General features: G+C 44.3%; 1 protein-coding gene across 1 annotated transcript; it reads left to right on the top strand.

The window, feature by feature from the left end:
• The first annotated feature begins 6,077 nt into the window (after positions 1-6,077).
• On the top strand, positions 6,078-22,799 carry LOC115382362 (protein mono-ADP-ribosyltransferase PARP15-like). Its single transcript, XM_030084107.1, has 6 exons — positions 6,078-6,211; positions 6,566-6,743; positions 6,878-7,157; positions 21,554-21,649; positions 21,831-21,886; positions 22,467-22,799. Exons 1-6 carry the CDS (start codon positions 6,104-6,106, stop codon positions 22,700-22,702), a joined length of 954 nt encoding a protein of 317 aa, XP_029939967.1. The 5' UTR covers positions 6,078-6,103; the 3' UTR covers positions 22,703-22,799.

Here is a 22,799-nt window from a genome sequence, read left to right as displayed (position 1 = left end):
CCTGTTCAAAATGTACTCGTGTCTCTTTTTTCACATAAGAGTTTGTGTGAAAACTTTGTTTTCACCAATCTCAAGCACCCCCTGGCAAACTTTCAAGTACCCCAACAGGGGTACTAGTGCCCCCATTTGAGAACCACTGGATGAACATGCAGCACACTGAGGCCCGTTGCAATGTTTTCTGAATATTTTTTTTTAGTCTAAGCACGACATCTAGGGGCATTATGTGGCATTACAGCACACAGTATTGGGCTGAACCAAAGATTGGTGAAACAATAATAGTTGCTATGGTGGAGAAAAAATTATATTATTGATGCCCTGATAGGTGCCATGTCTCCCTTATGTTAGTCCTGCGAGTGTGTGAGTTCATAATGTGGGTGGGAGGGACGGGTTTATTTTGTAATGCTTTTCTTGTTTTTAAATATTGTAAAGCACTTCGTGTTGCTTTTATCATATAAAAAGTGCTATGTAAATAAAGATAGCTTGATTGATTAATTAGTGTTTTCTCCTCAATAATTCAGCAAGAGTATTTTCAGTGTACCTGACTGGATAAACAGAGGGAAATGTCACCTCAAAAGGGAAATTAACTTTCATTTTGTAAATAGATTACCTTCAGGCCATAAGAAGGAGGTACTTAAACGGAAAACGAAACTTCGACCTGTCATTCATTCAGCTCAGAGGCAAACAGACATTCAACCTGGGAAGGATTTTTTTTCCTTGATAGTTTTTAAACCCGGGCAAAATGGAAATATACAAACATTCATTGTTTTTTGAGGCGAGAGACATGACTGACAAGGAACAGGAGAAGGTGAGAAGACACTTTCAGAAGAGGAGATACTCTGGAGGAGGTGAATGTGGATTAATACAAAAGGTTTCTGGAAACAGCTATGAAATCCGTTTCAAAGACCAAGAAGGTAAGCTTTCTGCTCTAGCTTCAGTAAGTTCAGTATTAAATCATATTTCACATTTTGAGCATCTTGTGACATTTGCTGTTGACAGACCAGGAAAGGGTTTTGCAGAGAAAGGTTCACACCATCTCCCTTCCTGATGGAGAAGTTCGACTGACTGTGAGTCGGATCAACCCAACAGAGAATCCGGATCAACCAAAGGTCATTCAGACACAGCAGGTCAGTTTCAGTGACTTTTATCAATCCTCAGGTTTTTACAGGAAACTATCAACTCCCAGTAATATAATAATCTAGTCTGTTTTATGACTAAACTACGCTGAAAGTCAGCCGGTTATCTGGTTTAAACAATACATAGATCTGCCCTCATTACACAGTCTTGAAAAGTACTTTGAAATATTCTTTAAATTCATTCCAAATGTTTCGGCTCGTGGGGGCAGCTCCCCCTCCTCCCTGCTGACCTCCTCCTCCCCTCGAGAGCCTGGTTTCTTCCGCCCGCAGTCTTCAAAACGTGAACCATGCGTTTTATATATTTACTTTCGTTGATAAGTGTCTAAATTTCAAATTGGCAGGAGAGCAAGCAGTTGTGCTTCGTGTTATTTTGTTGCAGAACAGCTGTGTATCTCAGCAGGACGCGAGTGCGCATGCGCGTCTTCTTCCTCAACACAGCGGTTGCCATGGGGACGGGTGTGTTTGATTTCATTGCACCGGGATATTTTCCAAAAGTGATCCACATTGTCCACACACACGTCAAGACACACCCTGTGCACCGGAACAGGACGAGCGAGAAATTACACCAACGAAATGGTCTCATGATCAGTCAGTCGATACTTATGTTCTAGAGGTTTATCAGTAATTATAAGGTTGACTTAGTTTCGATACTTTACAATAAATTGTCAGGTATTTTTATTAATTTCTGCCAACTACAATAGAATATTAAAATGTTTTAATGTGTTTGTTTTTTTATTTTTGCTATTTTAAAATGCATGAATTGCAAGAAGGATAAATGAGGGTTTTGGTCAGGCCATTACACATTGTCAGGTATTTACAAAAACTGATACTTCTCTCTATATATTTTCAAAAATATCTTCATTTACAATAGATCGTTTGAAAAAAATCTTAATTTACACAGAAAAAAAAACCCATTTCAGAACAGAATGAATGTGATAAATGAAATAAAAATGAAGAAATTAATGAATGAAACCATGAGAACGAATAATGAGAAATGTTTTTCTGACTTTCTATGTGAGGACATATCAAATCTGAAAGGCCAGTAGCGATGACGATGACATTTCTCCAGGGGAACTAGTTTATTCTCAAAGTTTTCCCACCAGCCAGCAGGTCATTCTGGTCGGTTCCAAACAGGTGGCAGGTAACCATCGGTTTTGATGGGAGAATAAGTTCACGTCTGCTGACCTGACTTTTTCCACGTGGTTTTTTTTCAAGTCCAATTTTAGTCCTATGAAGGTAACATCAACATTGTTGCTTTCACTATGATTCTGGGCATCTTGAATGTCCAGAGATGACACTTTATACCACTTTTTGCTCGGTGGGAAACGCCAAGATGGAAATTTTCAAAATCTCCACTGTGGCTGGAGTTTTCAGATAGTATCATTTCTGGTGACTGCGAGCTGTGTTTACATGTAAAGGAAAAGCCCACACAAATAGAAATGTCACACTTTTTAATCGTCGATGGTGTTGTGTAAATGGAACCGAACACCTAAAATTACTTTAACCTCAAGTTTTGTCAGATAATGTCTATAATGCATTTTAAATACAGACACAATCCTACATAACCAAAGTGCTTGCTTGTTATCTTTAGGATAGTAATGTATGATTATCCTCAGTCACAACATTCTGATTCCACCTATATTAACATTGAATAATTATTACATCTGTTGGGTGTTTTTCTTCCTCAGAATGTCACAAGAACAAACACGAAAAGTCTTGAGAAGATTTACCATTTGGATGTTTTCCTCCTGCACTACATGAGAGACAATCCCAAAGCTTTCACATATCTCCAAAAACAACTCTCTTCAATTGGCTGCGAGGTGGAGTTAAAGTGTGATGAAGAGGAAGCAGTGGTGAGGGGAGATGTGGATAAGGGCCCCGGAGGAGCCTTCGGAGGTGTTGCAGAGAAATGGGAGCAGCAGGTGGACCGGATCATCGCCCACATGTCCGAGAATTACGTCTGCCATCATATAGTGGAGGCGAAACACGTCCAGGTGTTACTGCAGGATCTGTCCTTTGTGAATGAAGACATCAAGGTGTACACAGACAGCAGATATGCTGTGATTGTGGGGAAAGCAGAAGCTGTGAAAGAGAGGGTCGCAATCCTGAAAGAGAGCCTGCCGATCCAAAAGGAAAAGCCAATTACAGAGATGCAGCTCAAACTGATAGAACATGAGTTCTGTTATGAATTGCGTGCACACTATCCAGATGTTCAGCTCAGCAGAGGTAAAGGCATCATCATCCTGGAAGGCCTGGAAGATAAGGTGCAGTCTGGAGCCACAAAGCTCGATGAACTCATTGGCCAAATCAAACAAAGGAAGATTCAGTTCCCAACACCTTTACTGAACTTCATCAGTTTCAGTGGCGCCATTTCCAAATACCAAACTGGCTTCCAGCAGAGCTTTAGAAATCCCGTCTCCATAGAGATGAGGCCGGACCTTGTTCTGTCCAGCCTGTCCGCTGATGCTTTGGAGGAGGTCCAGGCAGCGCTGGTGAAAGATCTGAATGTGTCCACCATCCAGCTGCAGGGACCTGCAGCAGTTTCTCCACATCTGGACAAACTGAAAGACATCCTGAATCAAGCCCAGAGTGAAGCAAACCGTGACGAGCTCAGAGTGGAGGTCAGCTTCATCCCGGGAATCAATGGAGCCAACAAAGTACAACTTGTGGGCTACAGTGCAAATGTGCTTCAGTTTAAAGACTTTATTCAAGACTATCAGATGAACCAAGTCACGATTCAGGATACAGTGAACCTGTCGAATCCTGAATTCGCTGACTGCTTTGATAAAATCTTAGACCTGACTGGTATCAAGTTACCCAACGTGACTTTTAAAGTCTCTCATTTACCAAATCCTTGTGTGATCCTGTCTGGTCCCCATTGCAAAGTTCAAGAAGCCAAGCAGGCTTTACTTTCAGCTTTGGCTTCTCTGACTTCAGACACATTGGTTCTGGAAGGCTCAGGAGCTCAGCGATACTATCAGACAACTGGTAAAGACAGCAAGGAACTGCTAGAGCGCTCCTTCCGGGTTATTATCAGGGAACAGCGATCTGTTGGTGGTACTGCTACCACTCACAATGTGAGTTCTCCAATCAACAAAGCCAATGTAGCCATCAAGCTTGGTTCTTTGGAAGATGAGCAGGTTTGACCATTTCCATTAATTTTCATCAGTATATCCTCAAGTAACACAAAACTAGAACAATGCATTAACTGATTTGACTTTGTTTCACTGCCTGCCTCAAAGGTCAATGTTCTGGTCGTCCCCATGGTCAACAAACAGCTGATGTCCACACAGATCGGTAAATGCCTTCTGAAGAAAGCTGGGAACGCACTGAAATCAAAGTTCGACTCTCTGGCGTTGAACTGCAGCCTCGCTGCTGGAGACATTCTGCAGGTTGACGGTCCTCCATCGCTGGGCTGCTCAAAGATCTTCTTCATTGAGTGTTTACCTTGGGATGGAGTCGGAGGGACGAGTGTCCAGGTAAAGTAAGAGCTGTGAAGAAAATATGACTGGAAAAGGAAATGAATTAAATTTGAAGGTCAGCTTAATCGAAGCATGCTTGTAAAGATGACAATACATAGTTTATTATTATAACAAACACCCCGACAATCATTGTCTGGACAACCAGAAATTCATGCCCAAATCATGAAGGTTGAGTTTTGAAGTATAACCATTTTAAACCCAATCTGAAGCTGCTGGAATAACGTCTTTCTACAGGCTCTTGGAAGAGGACTCAGACAGTGCTTGGATCTATGTACTCTGCAAGGCCTGAGTTCGTTAGCGTTTCCCATTATTGGGCCTGGAATACTGTTAAAATATCCACTGGACACAGCTCTCGAAGTGCTCACTGAAGCTTTGTGTGGGTTTGGATCATCTGTGTCGTCCAGTTCACTCTCCACCATCAACATCATCATCAAACCCCAGGACTCGGAGGACGGATTGTTCTTGACATTTAAAGAGGATCTAATGCAAGTTTTTCCACACAGTGTGATGAATTCAGGTAATGAAGAAACTAACTCTTGCCTCAAGGAACTCTATCTTTGTGTTGTGGCTGCTCATCACAGTTTTTTGTTTTTTTTTGGCAGAGTCATTTCTTCAGTATAGAGATGTACAGAGAAAGAAGCAACCCCCTGAGTTCATTGCAGGCCTCCTTGCCAGAAGCTCCACTGGAGAGCAGTCCATCTTCTTCTTCCTGGGTCTTTGCAGAAAGGATGTTGACGATGCCATGAATAAAGTGAAAGACCTCTATCAGGCTCACTGCTCCACAAAAACCTTCCCCAAGAAGGACCTGGAGTACCTGACTGAGGCAGATGTGACGGCGCTGCAGGAGCTGTTGAAGACCGAGGCTCTCCATGTTCAGGAGGATGGTCAGGGCGATTTGACGGTGAGCGGGTTAAAAGTTGGAGTCAATAAGGTGGTGCAGATGCTTGAAACCACCATCCCTCTTCGGAGGGAGATGAACAGAAAGGAGAAGGGAAATCTCTACGCTCTCGTGACTTGGTGCATCTTGGACCTTTACGGCCAATGGGAGAAACTCCCGAAAGCGGCACGTTATATCCTGGAAAGGGGAGACGTTGCAAAAGGCATCGTGGACAAACAGGGACAGCAGTGGAGCGTGGATCTGCAGAGGATGGAGGCCACAAGAAATGGAAGAACAACAATGCTGAAACGACTGGAGAATCGAGCAGGTAAACAAATATGATGACAAATTGACACATCTGATTCAAAAAAGTAACTTGAAATCCAAGCTGCTAATTTACATGACTGTTATGCCAGTTAAAAGTTTTAGAATTGTGATTTAGTTTAGGATTTATGGTGCTTTTCTGAGTGATAATTGTATTTAATCAGAAGAGAGAAAATATCTCCATTCTTCAGGGAATTTGTCATTTAGAAAAACATACAAAACATGTTTTTACTTCAAAAGCCTCCAACATTTTTTCAGACTTCACACTCCCTTTGTATTGGGACAACATGAGCACGGGGGAAAACCTGAAAGTGGTGCCACTGCAGCCAAGTTCAACAGAGTACCGCACTGTACATGATTCCTTTAAACGAACTGCCAACAATACTGTGATAAAGGTTTGTATCTGAACCATCTATCAAACTTGTCCATCTATGATAACATTGCATGTAATCACAAACTGAATTTGTGAATGATTTGTCATAATACCTTGAAATATTGGCAGGGGTTTATAATGTCGCATGAATTTTAACAATTTTCCAAAAATTGGAAACGTTTCAAGTGAAAATGGATGAGCCCTAACCCTCACCCAGATGTGGAAACATGTGACACTTTGCCATGCTTCTTTTACAGCTGATGGTCAGAATCAGTTATCAGATGGCTCTCTGCCTTACAGCTGCTTGAACATGATAATGTGAGTCAGAAGTGTTAATCTGTGAGATCTTCAAGGTAACCTGTGTATATCTTGCTAGATTGAGCGCCTGCAGAACGTTCACCTGCGTCGCACCTATCGAGTGCAAAAACAGTACGTTTCTGAAAAGAATAAAGGACAACGGACCATAGAGAGGAGGTTGTTCCACGGCACGAGTCCAGGAACCTGTGACTCCATCATGAATCACGGTTTCAACAGGAGCTTCTCTGGAAAAAATGGTAATGTTCCTTTGGTTTGAAATCTGAAGAAGAACTTCTCATTTGATAAAATAATGGGGATCTCTGTACATACTTGTATAAATGGGATTCTTCAGCATAAATGTACAATAACCTCTTTTGTTTCTTTTTACCAGGTACTTCCTACGGTCAGGGAACCTACTTCGCTGTGAATGCCAGTTACTCAGTTTCCTTTGCAAGTCCAGGAGCTAATGGTTCTCAGACCATGTTTCTGGCCCGGGTGCTGACGGGTTGCTACACTCAGGGAAACGGCAGCATGAGATGCCCTCCGTCTCGAAGCAGCCGCGACCTTTACGACTCAGTTGTTGACAGAACAGACACCCCCAGCATGTTTGTTGTATTCAACGATAACCAGGCCTATCCCGACTATCTCATTACTTTTAGTAGTTCGTCACAGTGGAGATAACACGGGTTTAAATGTAATACATTTGAAACAGACAGATCAACAAGAAGTCAGAATTGTCATTAGTTAATGAAATGATTTACTTTGAATATGTAAAGATGGTTGAAACTGGGGATGTCCCGATCCGATCACGTGATCGGAAATCGGCCCCGATCACGTGATTACGGACTCGATCGGGATTGGATGTTTCCTCCTGATTTGGACTCGGTTGGATATATATGTTTATTTTTTCTTTAATTTCCTTTCTAACCCATTGAAGCCGGGACGCATTTACGGTAGTGTTGCGCAATTCTATAATCAAACCTGGGAGCGCTGTTGCACAGTTCCACCATTGAGGTCAGGGGCCAAAAGTATAATCTGTTTTTCTGACCAAACCAACAAACGAAAAAGGAAAAAATGGCTCAATTTTCCTTTTTTCGTTTTCAACAAAAAAACGAAAAAACGTTTTTTTCTTTCTCAATTCAAAACCAAAAACGAAACCAACACAAGCAAATTACGGCCGAATTTTGTTTTTTGGATTTCAATGTTTCGTTTTTTCGTTTCAGGTCTCAAAACGAAAAAACGGAAGCACGTGACCCCTGACGTCACAGGTCAAATGGACTCCCTACCAAAATAAAAGCCTTACTCATCAATGGGTAATAAAAGATGAATTACGTTAAATGGCGTTTTTATTTTTGCACAGCATTTATTGCATACACTACTAGGCTTGTAATAATGTTGGAAAACAATAATAATAACTATTATTATTGTTATTAACAACAATACTTGTGGTGTAGCTGTCAGAACACTGAATGCTGTTATTAGAAATTTTATTTTTAAGTTTATTAAGCGACTCATGGACTCTGATGATAAAATTATTCAAGCTTCTGTCAAACCTGGGAAGAGCAGTGTCTGGTACACTTCTGTGCTCTGGAGACACTGGAGAGAGTGTTTATTTAGTTTATATGTGTCGTGCTCTTTTTCTGTTTTGTTGCTGTCTTTAGTATTTGTGTGTAATTTTATGGACCATTTCGAGTCTGGAATAAAGAATGAAGAAAGAAGAAAGAGGAGCATGCCGCTGTTTGTCCATAGGAGCATAACATTGTAAGATCCTTATGGCCCGAACGCACTGGACACAGAAGCGTAGCGGAGGCACCGCGAAGTCTCCGCGCAGGCGCTGTCCTTGTGGGGACCAAATGTCCCCACAAGGATAGGAAAACCTGGCACGACCTACCTCGTGGGGACATTTTTTGGGTCCCCATGGGGGGAAACAGTGTTTTCTTGGCCATGTTGTTGTTACTGAAAAAAGTAAAAGTGCAAAAACATTTCTTTAGGGCTACGCTTTGTTTTGGTGTGGGTTAGGGTTAGGGTAAGGGTCAGGGTTAGGGGCTACAAATGAATGGGAGTCAATGGAATGTCCCCACGAGGATATAAATACACACGTGTGTGTGTGTGTGTGTGTGTGTGTGAGTGTGTGTGTGTTTGATTGGGTGCATAGGTGCATGTCTGTTTGTGTGTGTGTCCATCTCTCTTGTGATTAGAAACAGTGCCAGATGGGCGAGCAGCACCGTAACTAATCGTCATTTAATTTATTTTATTTTGAAAATTGACCGGATTCTCTTGCCTTTTCTGTTTCCGACTTCCTGTCTGGTCCGATCTGCTTGATCCAGCTTGACAGTTGCCGCTTGCGGCGCTCGCGGTTCACGTGAAAAATAGAACGAAACGGAGCAGGCGTGCGGCGCCACTGTGCGCGTTGTGTGCGGCCAGTCAGATAGGTTAACATGGGAGGCGATTAGAAGCGCCGTGCGCGCGGCGCTACCGTGTGCGCGGCGCTTCCGCGTCCAGTGCGTTCTCCCCGTCAGTCCCTCAACTGAGTACTGGATTTTCTTCTAAATTGGCTCACACTGCCATCTACTGGGCGAAACAGGGAAACGTTTCTCATCAGCACACGCCGTGCAGCTGACATGTCACAAAGTTAAAATGACCCACGTATTTTATGATCAACAGACATGTCACACTTATCGAAAAGGTGAACACTTAACGATCTCGCGTATGCGAATTAGATGTATGCAGGCCAGGCAGCAGACCTGTAATTATTATTATTATTATTATTATTATTATTATTATTATTGTTATAGTAGTCGTAGTAGTAGCATTGTTGTTAATAATAGTAATAATTATTATTATTTTCCAACATTATTACAAGCCTAGTAGTGTATGCAATAAATGCTGTGCAAAAATAAAAACGCTATTTAACGTAATTTGTCTTTTATTGCCCATTTATTAGTAAGGCTTTTATTTTGGTAGGGAGTCCATTTGACCCGTGACGTCAGGGGTCACGCGCTTCCGTTTATTCATTTTGAGACCTGAAACGGAAAAACAAAAAATTGAAATCCAAAAAACAAAATTCGGCCATAATTTGCTTGTGTTGGTTTTGTTTTTGGTTTTGAATTGAGAAAGAAAAAACCGTTTTTTCGTTTTTTTGTTGAAAACGAAAAAAGGAAAATTGAGCCATTTTTTCCTTTTTCGTTTGTTGGTTTGGTCAGAAAAACAGATTATACTTTTGGCCCCTGGCCCATTGACACCTTTTTTTCTTCTTCTTTGCGCTAATCAGCTGTTTCTTGGGCAATGAAATGCATCAAACTCGTGCATATGCATAACTGATCCTGTTTCCGGGTACAGATCGTGTTGCTGCACTGCCTCGTAACTTTGTATGGAACGTTTCTGGCCACTGCTGCACACTGAAGCGGTAATGCGTGCCCGGCTTTAATGGGTTAAATGAGATGTATTTAGGTTTTCCGCGCTACAGAAGGATGTAATTACAGAGAAAATGTATTTATTTTCTGATTGTTATTTTTTTGTCACACAATGCACTGTTCTAAGTGTTGTTTTGAATTGACATTAAGAAAATAAAAAAGGAGAACTTTTCATAGGTTTTTTAGTTTTTTTTAATAGATAATGTACATATTTTACTGTATTAGAAAAGAATCGGATCGGGACTCGGATTCGGCAGATGCTCAAAATGATAGGACTCGGACTCAGACTCTGTGGCAAAACAAACTGATCGGGACATCCCTATTTGAAACCTTTTTCATTGTAACATTAGTGATCCTGTCATGTACTTGCATTATTTTGAACTCTGATGTCATGCTGATCTGACAAAAACTATTTTTTTTTTTTTTTTTTTTTTTTTTTTTTTTTTTTCCCCTTGTCCTGTTCGGCAGCTGGGGCGTGCAATATTGTATGATTGTAGCCTTTTACTATCCGAACAGATTTTAATATTAGCAGCAGGACGAGACTGAGTCTCCTCCTGCTGCTGCCTTTATTTAAAGCTGGCATCCGGCATGGCTGCCGGACAGGACCGGGACGGAAATGCTCAGAGAGCAGGGACAGAAAGAGAGAAAGATAAAGAGAGGGAGAACGGAAGGGGGGGGGGGGGGGCACAACCTATGTACAAAGTCACAATACAAAACAGTGTTGTCGACGCACCACACGCAACCTAGAACAATCCCAAACCCCAATCTAGACAACACCAAAACAGAGCCGACAACCAACACAGAAAATTACAGAACCATACATACATTTTTTTTTTTTTGTTTTTTTTTTTTTTTTTTTTTCCGAACCATATTAATGAACAGACCAGGCCACAAAAATAAAAGGAGGTGTAGGGGAGGAAGAAATGCAAGGACACCACAAACCCCCCTTTTTTTTTTTTTTTTTTTTTTGAATATAGCTAGTCGTAACTAGTAGTAAACTCGGGGCGTGCATCAAGAGAGGTCTGCTACAGATCACCATTATTCTAACCACCACAGGAAGACAAGGTAACCGAGTATGTAAAGAGTGATTAAAGATCAACGTGATCATGTGAATATGATGGTGACAGTGATGGTGATAGTGATCATGCATATATGACCTCTGACCTCTGAGAAGGCCAGAAGCAGGCCAGAGAGGCCCTCAGAGCCCAGACAGCCGGCGGACATCACAGAGCCCGGATCCAAGCCGCCCCCCCAGGCAGACGCCCACGCTCCGGTCCAGAAACGGGGCAGAGGAGAGCCCCGGCCGGGGACCCCGGCAGTCCCGGGGCCCGGGCCCCGCGGAGCCACGACCGGCAGGAGCCGGTCCACCCCGGGCGCCGGACGCCCGGGGCGGGCAGGGCCGAGAGCCCAAGGCCCAAGAGCCCAGGAGCCAACCCCCCACCCAGGCGGAGGGCCATGACCCACCCGGGAGAACCAGCCCACACGGGCGGCTACCCACCCCAGGCCAGTACACCCCCCAGTGCTCCGGCCACGCACCCCGAGATCCAGGGCATCACCCCCCCCACCCCCACCCCACGACCCCCACCCGGAACCCACCCCCCCCGTCCACCGCCCGGCCCACCCCTCCCACCCCCTGTCCTCTCCCGCCTCACTCCCCCCCGCCCCAACCCAAGACTCATACTGACACACACACATGCACACACGCACACACACACAACCACTCATCCCTAAACCAAACGCACACACACACACTCACATTCCAACACACTCACACACTCTCACGCACACGCTAACAAGCACGCACACACACACACACACACACACACACACACACACACACACACACACACACACACACACACACACACACACACACAGAGTCCATCCTACCCCAAACACACTCACATTCCCGCGTCATCCAACTGTCACATCCTGTGGGAGACACCCCCGGAAGGCAAGGGAACACCGAACCCCACATCCAGGACCCCCCACCACCCACAACTGCCGCCCCCACCTCCCCACCCCACCGCCGCAGACAGGTATGCACCCCCCAGAGCCAGCAGCCCCCCAAACCACAGCCGCTCCAAACCCCCGGCCTGTGGGGAAAACAACAGCCCCCCCCGCCCTCCCCCCCACCAGAAGGAATCCGGAAACGGGGGCGCAGAAGATCACATTGCCCTCCCTCCCCCCCTCCGTCTCGTGAGTGTTGATGGAGTATATGTTGTTTGCGATTAAAATTTGAGGGTCAGTAACCACACCGTGCCGCGAGTGAGGCCAAACGAGCAGTCTCATCCACCTGAACAGCCCCACCCCCGACACAGCGCGCCAAGACCCCCCGACGTGTGTGTTTGTATGTATTTGGTTGTGTTAGATGACTAAGTGCAATTAAGACTGAGAGGCGAGCCACCGAAGCGTGCAGTGATTGGGGCCACTTAGATGGCCCCCTCCACCACACCCAACTTGATAAGCCCGCCTCCCAAAGCCCTACGTGTGTGTGCATGAGAGCGGGGGGAGAGGGGGGTCCGGGGATGCCGCAGCACCCCCGCCACCCAGGAGCCCCCCGATGAAGGACAGGGCCAGGAGCGCCACCCCCCCCCCCAGGACCAGGGCGGACAGCGTCCATGGCCAGAGAGCCACCGACCTAAGAAGCACACACCCATCATGCATCAGGAGGAGTGAAGGTGAGGACAGACAGGGGGCAGCAGAAGGACCCAGACCCAGGGCCCACCGCCCCCAGGCCCACCGGGGCCCCCCCCCACAGGACACCGCACTCTCTCATACATAGCTCCTATCGCCCACACATATACACCCATACGTACAGACATACATACATACTTACAGATACACACCCTCACACACATACATACCCCGTTCACAGATACATACCCACACACACATACACACTTACACATACATAGTCACACACATACACATACATATCCAGATACACACCCACACACTCACATACACCTACATAAATACCCACACATACAAAAACATATATACATACTCACACATACACACCCACACACATATACACATACACGTACACGCACCTTCCTCAGCCCCCTAACCCCCACAGCCCACCACCCCCCTATCTACCCCCTCATTCACCCCGCCCCGTCCCCCACCCCCCACCCACCTCCCCCGCCACCCCTCACCCATCCACCCCACCCCCCTGCCCCCCACCACCACAACCACCCACCCCGATGCCCTGGATTCCGGGGCAGCAACCAGACACCAGGGCGTGCACCGACCCAGGCCGCGGCAGCACGCCCGAGCCGACCGGCCCCCCCAGCCAGGTCGAGCCCCCCACCCTCACGGAAGGAGAGAGCCCCCAGGCACCAGGGCCCAGGGCTCCCAGCCACACCCGCCCCAGGACACCCCGGCCGCCCGGACATGAACCGGCACCCGCCGACCCCGGCCCCCCGGGGCCCCCGCCCCACCGCCGCCAGACAGCCCCAACAACCGGCGGCCCCCCCACCCCCAATCCAAACCAAACACGAAGACAGCCCCCAGCGAAGCAGCCCAGATCCCGAACCCAAGACAGTGCCAACCACCTGCAGCCATCAGGCCCCCCCCCACCAACAACCAACCCCCAGAGAGGAGAGGCCCTCATCTTCCCCTTACATTAAGTGATGGAGCTGATCACAGGGGACCAGAGGGAACCAGATTCAGCTGATTGGTCCTCTGAACAGACAGACATCGTCTCCAAGCTGATATGATCTAATAGAAGATTCTTGAACTGCCTGTTACTCAGATTATTTCTGGATTTCCAATTTACAAGGATAGTTTTCTTTGCGATGCACAAGATGGTGAGAACCATGTAGACAGAGTTTATCGACATGTTAATTTCACCCAGATCACCTAAAAGGCACAGTGTGGGAGTTGCAGGGATATTGCATGTGAACCATGTTGACAGGTCTTCACACACCTGAAGCCAGAACCTCTGCACTGGTGTGCAGGACCACAAGGCATGGAGGTAGTTGTCAGTCATGTTATCATTGCAATGTGAACAGATATCAGATTGTGATAGACCCATCTGGAACATCCTTCGTCCTGTGTAATGAATTCTATGCAGAATTTTGAATTGTATTAGTTGTATATTTGAATTCTTTGTCATTTTGAAAGTATTTAAACATATTTGTGACCACGCATTTTGGTCAAAGTTGTTAGATAAGTCAGCCTCCCATTTTAAGGTCGGAAGGAAGATTTCATCTTCTACCTTTGATAATATTTTATATATCTTTGATAGCAACTTTGGGGAACTGAGGTTTAAGAATTCTTCGACCCCGAGAGGTAGCTGTCCCTGCAGTTGATTAAAGGTATACTTTTTACCTATGATAGATTTAAGTTGATGATATTCTAAAAATGCTGTGCTGCTGATTCCATATTGTGAGATGAGAGTATTGAATGATAGAAAGTTGCCATTTTCAATGATATGTTCAAGCTGGCTAATTCCTTTATTTCTCCACTGAGTGAAGTTGATCATCTTTTTGTTTTGCAGGATGTCCGGGTTGTTCCAGATGGGTGTGAGTTTACACGGGATCAGAGAAGATTTGGTTAGCTTTAGAAAGTCCCACCAAGCCATTAAAGAAGAACTGATGTTGACACTTTTAAAACACCGATGGGATTTGATGGTGGGACTGATGAATGGCAGGTCAGAGATAACTAGATCCTCACATAATGCTTGCTCTACATCCAGCCATGGCTCATCTAAATTGTTCGGTTTAAGCCATTTGGAGATATATTGCAGCTTGCTGGCTATGAAGTAATTACTGAAGTTAGGCAAGTCTAGTCCACCTCTGTCTTTAGTCTGTTGTAACGTCTTTAAACTGATACGTGATGGTTTATTTTTCCAGAGAAATTTAGATATGTATGAGTCCAGTGATTTGAACCAGCCAGACGATGGTTTGGTTGGTATCATTGAAAATAAATAGTTAACCTTAGGTAAAGTCATCATTTTAATGGTGGCAACCCTCCCCATAAGAGATATAGGTAAGCGTCTCCACCGTAAGAGGTCATCCTCTGTTGATTTCAGTAACGGAACGTAATTTAGTTTTAAAAGTTCTGATATCCTTGGAGAAATGTTTATGCCTAAATATCTAATGTTTCCAGACTGGATTGTAGCATTGGGTATACTTTGTAAATCACAGTTTATAGGCATGGCTGTAGTCTTAGACCAGTTGATAGAATAGTCAGATATTAGTGAAAATTTGTCAATAAGTGTGATTGTCCGGGAGATAGAAGATGGAGAGTTCTGCAGGAAAAGCAATACATCATCTGCATAAAGACTTATTTTATGTTCTATCTTATTGTTAGCCAGGATCCCTCTGATGTCTTTATTTTGTCTTATAGCAGCTGCCAGAGGTTCGATAAAGATGGCAAACAGTGAGGGAGAGAGTGGACAGCCCTGTCTGGTTCCTCGCTGCAGACAGAAGCTTGGAGAAGTCTGCTCGTTAGTCTTCACACATGCAGCTGGGTTGTTATATAAGATTTTAATCCAATCTATGAAAGACGTTCCAAACCCAAATTTGGTTAATATTCCAAATAGAAATTTCCAATTTACTCGATCAAAAGCTTTTTCAGCATCTAAAGAGATAATTATGGATTCTAGATTATGTATTGTAGAGTAATCTATTATATTAATTAATCTGCGCATATTAGTGGATGAATGTCTACCTTTAATGAACCCTGTTTGGTCAGGATGTATTATGAGCGGGGTTATCTTTTCTATTCTTCTGGATAGGGCTTTGCTGATTATTTTGAGATCTACATTTATTAATGAAATAGGACGATAACTGGACGGAAGTGTGGGGTCTTTCCCTGGTTTAAGTATTAAAGTTATTTTGGCTAAATTCATATTTGAGGGTACTGTTCGTTTATTTTTTATTTCCATTACCATTTTATGAAAAGTGGGAGCCAACATGGTCCAGAATTCTTTATAGAATTCTGCTGGATAGCCATCTGGACCTGGAGCTTTATTGTTGGGCATATCCTGCAGAGATTTATGGAGTTCATCCACTGAAAGAGGAGAATCCAACACTATTCTATTTTCATCTTTCAATTTTGGAAGGTTAATCTCATTAAAAAAAGTATTAATTTTCTCATCTGTTGTGTCTATTTGTGATCGGTATAATCCTTGATAGAAATCTCTAAAGATATTATTGATCTTGTCCGGGTCATGGCTGATGTTTCCTTCTGAGTCTTAACAGCTGAAATCGTGTTTTTCTCCTTGTTTGTTTTTAACTGATTCGCCAGGAATCTTCCAGATTTATTACTATGCTCAAAGTTCTCTAAACGGAGTCGTTGGATCAGGAATTGAGTTTTTTTATCTAGAATTTCATTCAGTTCAAGTTTAGCTTTCCTTATATCCTTCAGTATGTTCTCTTGTGGGGAGACATGATAAGCCTCCTCCAGTGATTTAATTCTTAATTCCAATTCTAAAGTTCTTGAAGCTTCTTTCTTTTTCTTGTGTGAGGAGAAGGAAATTATTTTTCCCCTCATCACCGCTTTCCCTGCCTCCCAAAGAACACATGCTGAAGTATCTGGCAAGTCATTATTTTCTAAATATATAGACCATTCTCTTGTTAGATAGCTAATAAACTCTGGATCTTTAAGTAATGATGTATTAAATCTCCAGTTTCTAGTTGGTGGTTTATTCGTCTTATTTCTGAGAGTAAATGAAACTGGTGCATGATCACTTATGACGATGGGATGAATTTTGATTTCTGAGATGTCATTCATCAGTGTGCTGCTAGTTAAGAAATAATCTAATCTAGAGTAGGAATGGTGAACTGAAGAGAAGAATGTGTATTCTCTTGCAGTGGGGTGGTGAGAGCGCCAGGCATCGCAAAGACCAAAATCCTTCATGTACTGTTTCACAGTTTCTGAGGATTGCCAGAGTCGTTGACTTCCTGTGGTACTCAGTCTGTCCAATTGTAGGTCAGAAACCATGTTGAAATCCCCTCCTATAATCAATGTGTGACCTGAGTGATCATCCAGTGAGGAGAAGAGGGAGTGAAAGAAGGAGGGGTCGTCAACATTAGGTCCATACACGTTAGCAATGCAGAATTTAACATTCTGGATAGATAATGTGATAATAACAAATCTGCCTTCTGGATCTATGATTGAACTGTCAGAAGAGAAGTTTAACCTTCTACTGATAAGAGTTGCTACTCCTCTTTGCCTGGAATTGTAACAGGCTGAGTACAAGTGTGGAAACTGTGTTGATCGGAGAAGATCTACTGATGAGTTTGTTAGATGAGTTTCCTGTAATAAGACAATGTCTGCCTGCAACTCCTGAAGCCGATGGGTAATTTTTAATCTCTTTTCCCTTGTACCAGCCCCACGGATGTTCCAGGAAACGAAATTGAGAGTGTTCATGACTAGACAGCTATGAGTGTTACATGCATTTCACTAAACCTGGTGTCTGAATGGAGCCCGTTGTTTACTGGTGTGCACGCCTGCATGTCAGCTGAGTGTGCGTTCTGAATCTGTCTATCAACATGCTTAGAGTGCGCGTGAACCTGTACAGTCATGTGTGTCAATAAGCCGATATCCCGGTGCGCCCCGCGTGTCGGGTTACTATGGTAACGGGTGCAGCTACAGTGAAGCGTGAGAGGGTGAGAGTGAAAAAGGGTGAAGAGAGAAAAAAGTGAGAGTGAAAAAAGAAACAAATGCTTAAAAAAACACATCCACGGTGAGCAGTGCAGTGGAGACGGGCAGTGACTTACTATTAATTAATTTATGGCTGATTTATGTCTCAATATTTACGGAGTGATTATGGGATAGTGAGAATACAGTACCTGAGATCAGTAGAGCCACGGAGTGATGTTTGGGTCGCGGAACAGCTGGCCGTTGATGAATAATTTATCCACGGCGATGACGGCGCGGGAGCCCTCCGAGATGGATTTTTTCCTGATCGGGAACAGAACTCTGCGCCGATCCAGGATCTCCTTCGGGAATTGATCATTCACGCCGTAGTGGGTTCCCTTCAGCTGCCGGCCCTGGCTCTTCACCTGCTCCTTCTGTTTAAAGTTAACGAATTTGGCCACGATGGGTCTGGGTCTGGACTCGCCGGTGTTCCATATCAACCTGTGACCATTTTAACTGGTGACCGAACGCCTCTAGCGTCCGTTGTTACTGCTAGCAACAGCAGATGCGGAGAGACCCGACTGAAGCCTATAGCTGTCCTGGTGAATGCCTTTCCACAAAATGTACAATGAAGTTCCAAAGCGTATTACCTTTTGTGACTGTTTATCCTTGTTTGATGAACTTGTTTCAGGTCGTGACTGTCACCCAGCTGCTTCTGCTGCTGCGTGCGCTCATATTAGCATGATTAAAACGGGAGCATCGGGGTCCTGACACGTCACCGAGGGGGCGGGGCCACACCTCGGTCACATCTTGACATGAAGGGTGCAGACAGACGGTCACAAGCCATTATAAGCTGGTATTATTGGCCTGGCATGGCTGCTGCACTCATGTACACACTGCCTCTTTCAATAAACATCACTGTGACTCATATCCATTGTCATTCCTTTGGTTGTTGAGCAGATTCAGCATTGTTTGTAGCGACAAAGCTAGCTAGCATCGGGATCACGTGACGTCATTGAGGGGGCGGGGCCACACTTCGGTCACATCTTGACATGGAGTGTGCAGACAGTCACATCTGCCCTGAAGCTGGATCAACCTGTGACTACTGTCAGTGTGGTGATCTGTTAGATAAGTGGTTCTCAGACTGTTTTCTGCCATGTACCCCCATTACCCATTCATTCATTCAAGCACCCCCTGATTAGAACTGTGCATTATTGGTTGAACAGAAGAGATATACAGCACTACATCATGAGTTTCTGACTTATAGAATTTTATAATAGTGCAAAATATCAATCATTTGAAGAGGCGTTTCTTGAACTCTTCAGAAAAAAAGATAAAAAATGAAACTTTAATTAAGTGATTCAATTATATTTGAGAAAATTTCTACACATAGAAAGTAATCGTCAAATTGAAGTGCCCTGTTTTGGATGATAATAGAGAACCATCAGGATTCATGAACCTAATTATGAACATGTGGAATGTGCCAGGTAGGGTCAAGCCATCATGGGACGGGAGGAAGGTCTGAGTTTGTAGAAGCACTTACTTGTTATGAAATTCAGTCGATGAAATTACGTTCATAGCTTATTTCAGTATTATTTAATAAATGTGTTTTTAAATTGTTGCTAGTTTTATAGCCACTGGCATACCATTGTACCCCCAGGGGTACAATGACCCCATGTGAGAACCACTTTGTGAGATCCAGCATCAATGGGAAGTCATGTCGAAGTAACAAGACATCATGTTGGTCGATGTAACACCCACAAATATCATACAGCACGATGTTGTTCAAAAAAGAAAAAGTTTATTCACACCAAAAAAATGTATTGGCACTGTTATAGACAAAAAACCCAACAGATCCACATGTGCAAACATAGGTGACTCTGGAAAGGAAAAACTCCCTTTTTACAGGAAGAAGCCTTTGCAGAACCAGGCTCAGAGAGGGTGACTTTCTGCCATTCTGGTCTGGGTGAGGGGATAAGGACAGGACTGACAAAATGAAAAAAAAAAAAAAACATGACATATGAAAAACTGAAATATGAAATAACACAGGACAGAAGAAGTCCAGTCCTGTGTGAGGTTCCCCAACAGGGGCAGTGGCACCATTTGCTGCAATTTGAGCATTCAGCCTCAGGAGAGAAATACAGATAGTTGGAGTCATACATTTCAAGAAGTTGTAATCAAATTTACACGCCCAGTCAGCCATAGGACCCCTTAGAATGTCACTCTCCCCCACATCGGTAGCACAAGTTGGACAGTAGGGGGGGATCAAACTACAAAATAAAGACATTGGATGAATTATTTCTGTCATCATTTTACTGGCGAAAGGTTCTTCCTCCTTTGGGCCGTTTCTCTTCAGGTGACAGCTACTAACAGATCACCACACTGACAGTAGTCACAGGCTGATCCAGCTTCAGGGCAGCTGTGACTGTCTGCACACTCCATGTCAAGATGTGACCGAAGTCTGGCCCCGCCCCCTCAATGACGTCACGTGATCCCGATGCTAGCTAGCTTTGTCGCTACAAACAATGCTGAATCTGCTCAACAACCAAAGGAATGACAATGGATATGAGTCACAGTGATGTTTATTGAAAGAATCAGTACGTACATGAGTGCTGTTGAAATGCCAGGCCAATAATACCAGCTTATAAAGGCTTGTGACTGTCTGCCTGCACTCCATGTCAAGATGTGACCGAGGTGTGGCCCCGCCCCTTCGGTGACGTCACGGGATCCCGAAGCTAGCTAGCTTCGCAGCTAAAAACAATGCTCACACTGCTCAGTAATCAAGCGACTGCCAATAGATATGAGTCACAGTGATGTTTATTGAAAGAGGCAGTGTGTACATGAGTGCAGCAGCCATGCCAGGCCAATAATACCAGCTTATAATGGCTTGTGACCGTCTGTCTGCACCCTTCATGTCAAGATGTGACCGAGGTGTGGCCCCGCCCCCTCGGTGACGTGTCAGGACCCCGATGCTCCCGTTTCAATCATGCTAATATGAGCGCACGCAGCAGCAGAAGCAGCTGGGTGACAGTCACGACCTGAAACAAGTTCATCAAACAAGGATAAACAGTCACAAAAGGTAATACGCTTTGGAACTTCATTGTACATTTTGTGGAAAGGCATTCACCAGGACAGCTATAGGCTTCAGTCGGGTCTCTCCGCATCTGCTGTTGCTAGCAGTAACAACGGACGCTAGAGGCGTTCGGTCACCAGTTAAAATGGTCACAGGTTGATATGGAACACCGGGTCTTCTCCCTCCCAGGCGGTGGATCCTGTGGAAGGAGATGTTTTTCACCGCTTCCTCCGGGAGCTTCAGCTGCGTTCTGAGGAAACTTTTCACCGTCGCCTCGGGGTCCTCCTCCGTCTGCTCCGGGATTCCAGAGAACACTAAGTTGTCCCTCATGCTCCTGGCCTGGAGATCGATCACCGTTTCTTTAATCTTCTTGTTTTCCTCTGACAGTCGGGTCATCCCCTCCGTGAGGGTCTTCACCGACTCTCTGAGGCTGACGTTCTCCGCCGCGAGCGTCTCGACCTGCTGCTGGCTGAATTCCAGCGACTCGCGCACAGCCTGGAACTCCTTGTGGAGGATTTCCAACAGGTTCAGGCGAGCATCGAGGCTGGAAAGTTTCTTATCTATGGAGATAAGAACGTCCGTCGAGTCGTTCGCAGGTGGAGAAATAGCTCCAGACGTATGGAAGTAAATCTGTGCCATCTGATTTTGAATTTGAATTTTTAGACCTGAATTATTTTTGCATCGAAATCTGACTTTGAATTTTAAAAGCGTTTGAATTTCCAGCACTGATTTCTTTTAACTGTGTAAAAAAATTCATTGCAAAAAAATTCAATGTCTAAAAAAATTCATAGCAAAAAAATTCAATGTCTAAAAAAATTCAGTGCAAAAAAATTCAATGTCTAAAAAAATTCAGTGCAAAAAAATTCGACGTCTCGAAAAATTCGGTGTAAAAAAATTCGACGTCTCAAATTCAGTGTCCAAAATTCGGAGTCAGAAATTCGCAGGCAACATCCGGGTAACTACGTCCCTACGGAAGCCCTAAAAGGACAAGATTGATTTTTTTTTTTTTTTTTTCGGCGAACCGGAAATCACGGGCTTTCGCCAGACAGCGACGCTCCGCTGCCCCGGACCGCAGACAGAGGTGAGTTTGTGCTGTTAATGAGTTATTTTGTGCTGTTGCCCCTTCCTGAATAACTTATATGATGATACGATGATGATACGCAAATCAAAACTATCTGTCCAGAATCTGCACAGTGCAGTAGCCATATTTTGCCTCCTAATACACGGACCTGTGTGTTCTCTTGCTGCTGTCTGTGTTTTAGAGCAGGACGAGCTGCAGCCTTCCAAAGAACGGCAACAACCTCACCACATTCACCAGGTAGCTTTATGTAAATACTACTGTTTCCATGCTGTTTGATACATGCAGACAGACGTGGGACATGCGAGAAAAATAGTTGAGCAGTGATTTAAAAGCTGATGGTGACTATATCAAAGACAGCAAGCAAACTACTGGAGAAACTTGTTCCAGGAGTTCTAATCAGTGTTAAACTTCAGTGGAGACATGGTTGACAAAGGTTTCCTTCAGTTCTGCTTTCTTTTGTTTTTTTCCCCCAATACTTTTGATTTTCATGTTTCATAATGAAAGGTTAGAAAAAAAAACAAAACGATGGCATAAGAACATAGCTCAAAACACAAACACACCCATTCACACCTGGTAGACCTGCATCAAAAGACACATATATGCACACACATGTACACACAACATGCACAGAACACTGATAATGATAAGAAAGAAAATAGTAATAGTTTGAATGTCATGTCCAGTTCTGCTTTGTTAATGTCATAAAGGTGTCATCTAATTGCATTAACTCACTCACTCACATGCTCACTAACTCACTTTCATTTACTCACACATTCATGTTTATTGACCGATGTCTTGTGTCTTTTTTATTTTACAGAAGGAGCTGGATGTCGTGATGAGAATGTGGAACACCCAGGGGATCCAGCAGGCACTAAAGGACACGATGTGTTCCATGGAAAACCTTTCCTCTGTATCATGAACCAGAACTTCACCAAGCACAGGACAACCTCCAGCCAGTGGACAGAGGGAACATTGTCTTGGAGGACATCTGTCTTTGGAAACCTGACTTTGTCTGTGATCCAGATCTTCACCAGCTCTGCCTTGTGGTCATGAACAAAGTGAATCTTGAGGCAGGTCATAAGGCTGCTGGTAACCAGACTGTACAGACAGCTGAGGTTTTAATGAGAGCACGGCTGTCAGAGTCAGATTA

The sequence above is a fragment of the Salarias fasciatus genome, chromosome 3, assembly GCF_902148845.1.
Source record: "Salarias fasciatus chromosome 3, fSalaFa1.1, whole genome shotgun sequence".
Taxonomy (NCBI): Eukaryota; Metazoa; Chordata; class Actinopteri; order Blenniiformes; family Blenniidae; genus Salarias; species Salarias fasciatus.
The sequence above is the reverse complement of the archived record's forward strand: the minus strand, read 5'-3'. Positions and strand labels throughout refer to the sequence as shown.

Coding starts and splice junctions, on each gene's coding strand:
- LOC115382362 (XM_030084107.1), top strand. CDS start 6,104: ATGAGCACGGGGGAAAACCTGAAAGTGGTGCCACTGCAGCCAAGTTCA. Junction 6,744..6,877: donor GAGCTTCTCTGGAAAAAATG/GTAATGTTCCTT, acceptor TCTTTTTACCAG/GTACTTCCTACGGTCAGGGA. Junction 21,887..22,466: donor AACCTCACCACATTCACCAG/GTAGCTTTATGT, acceptor TTTATTTTACAG/AAGGAGCTGGATGTCGTGAT.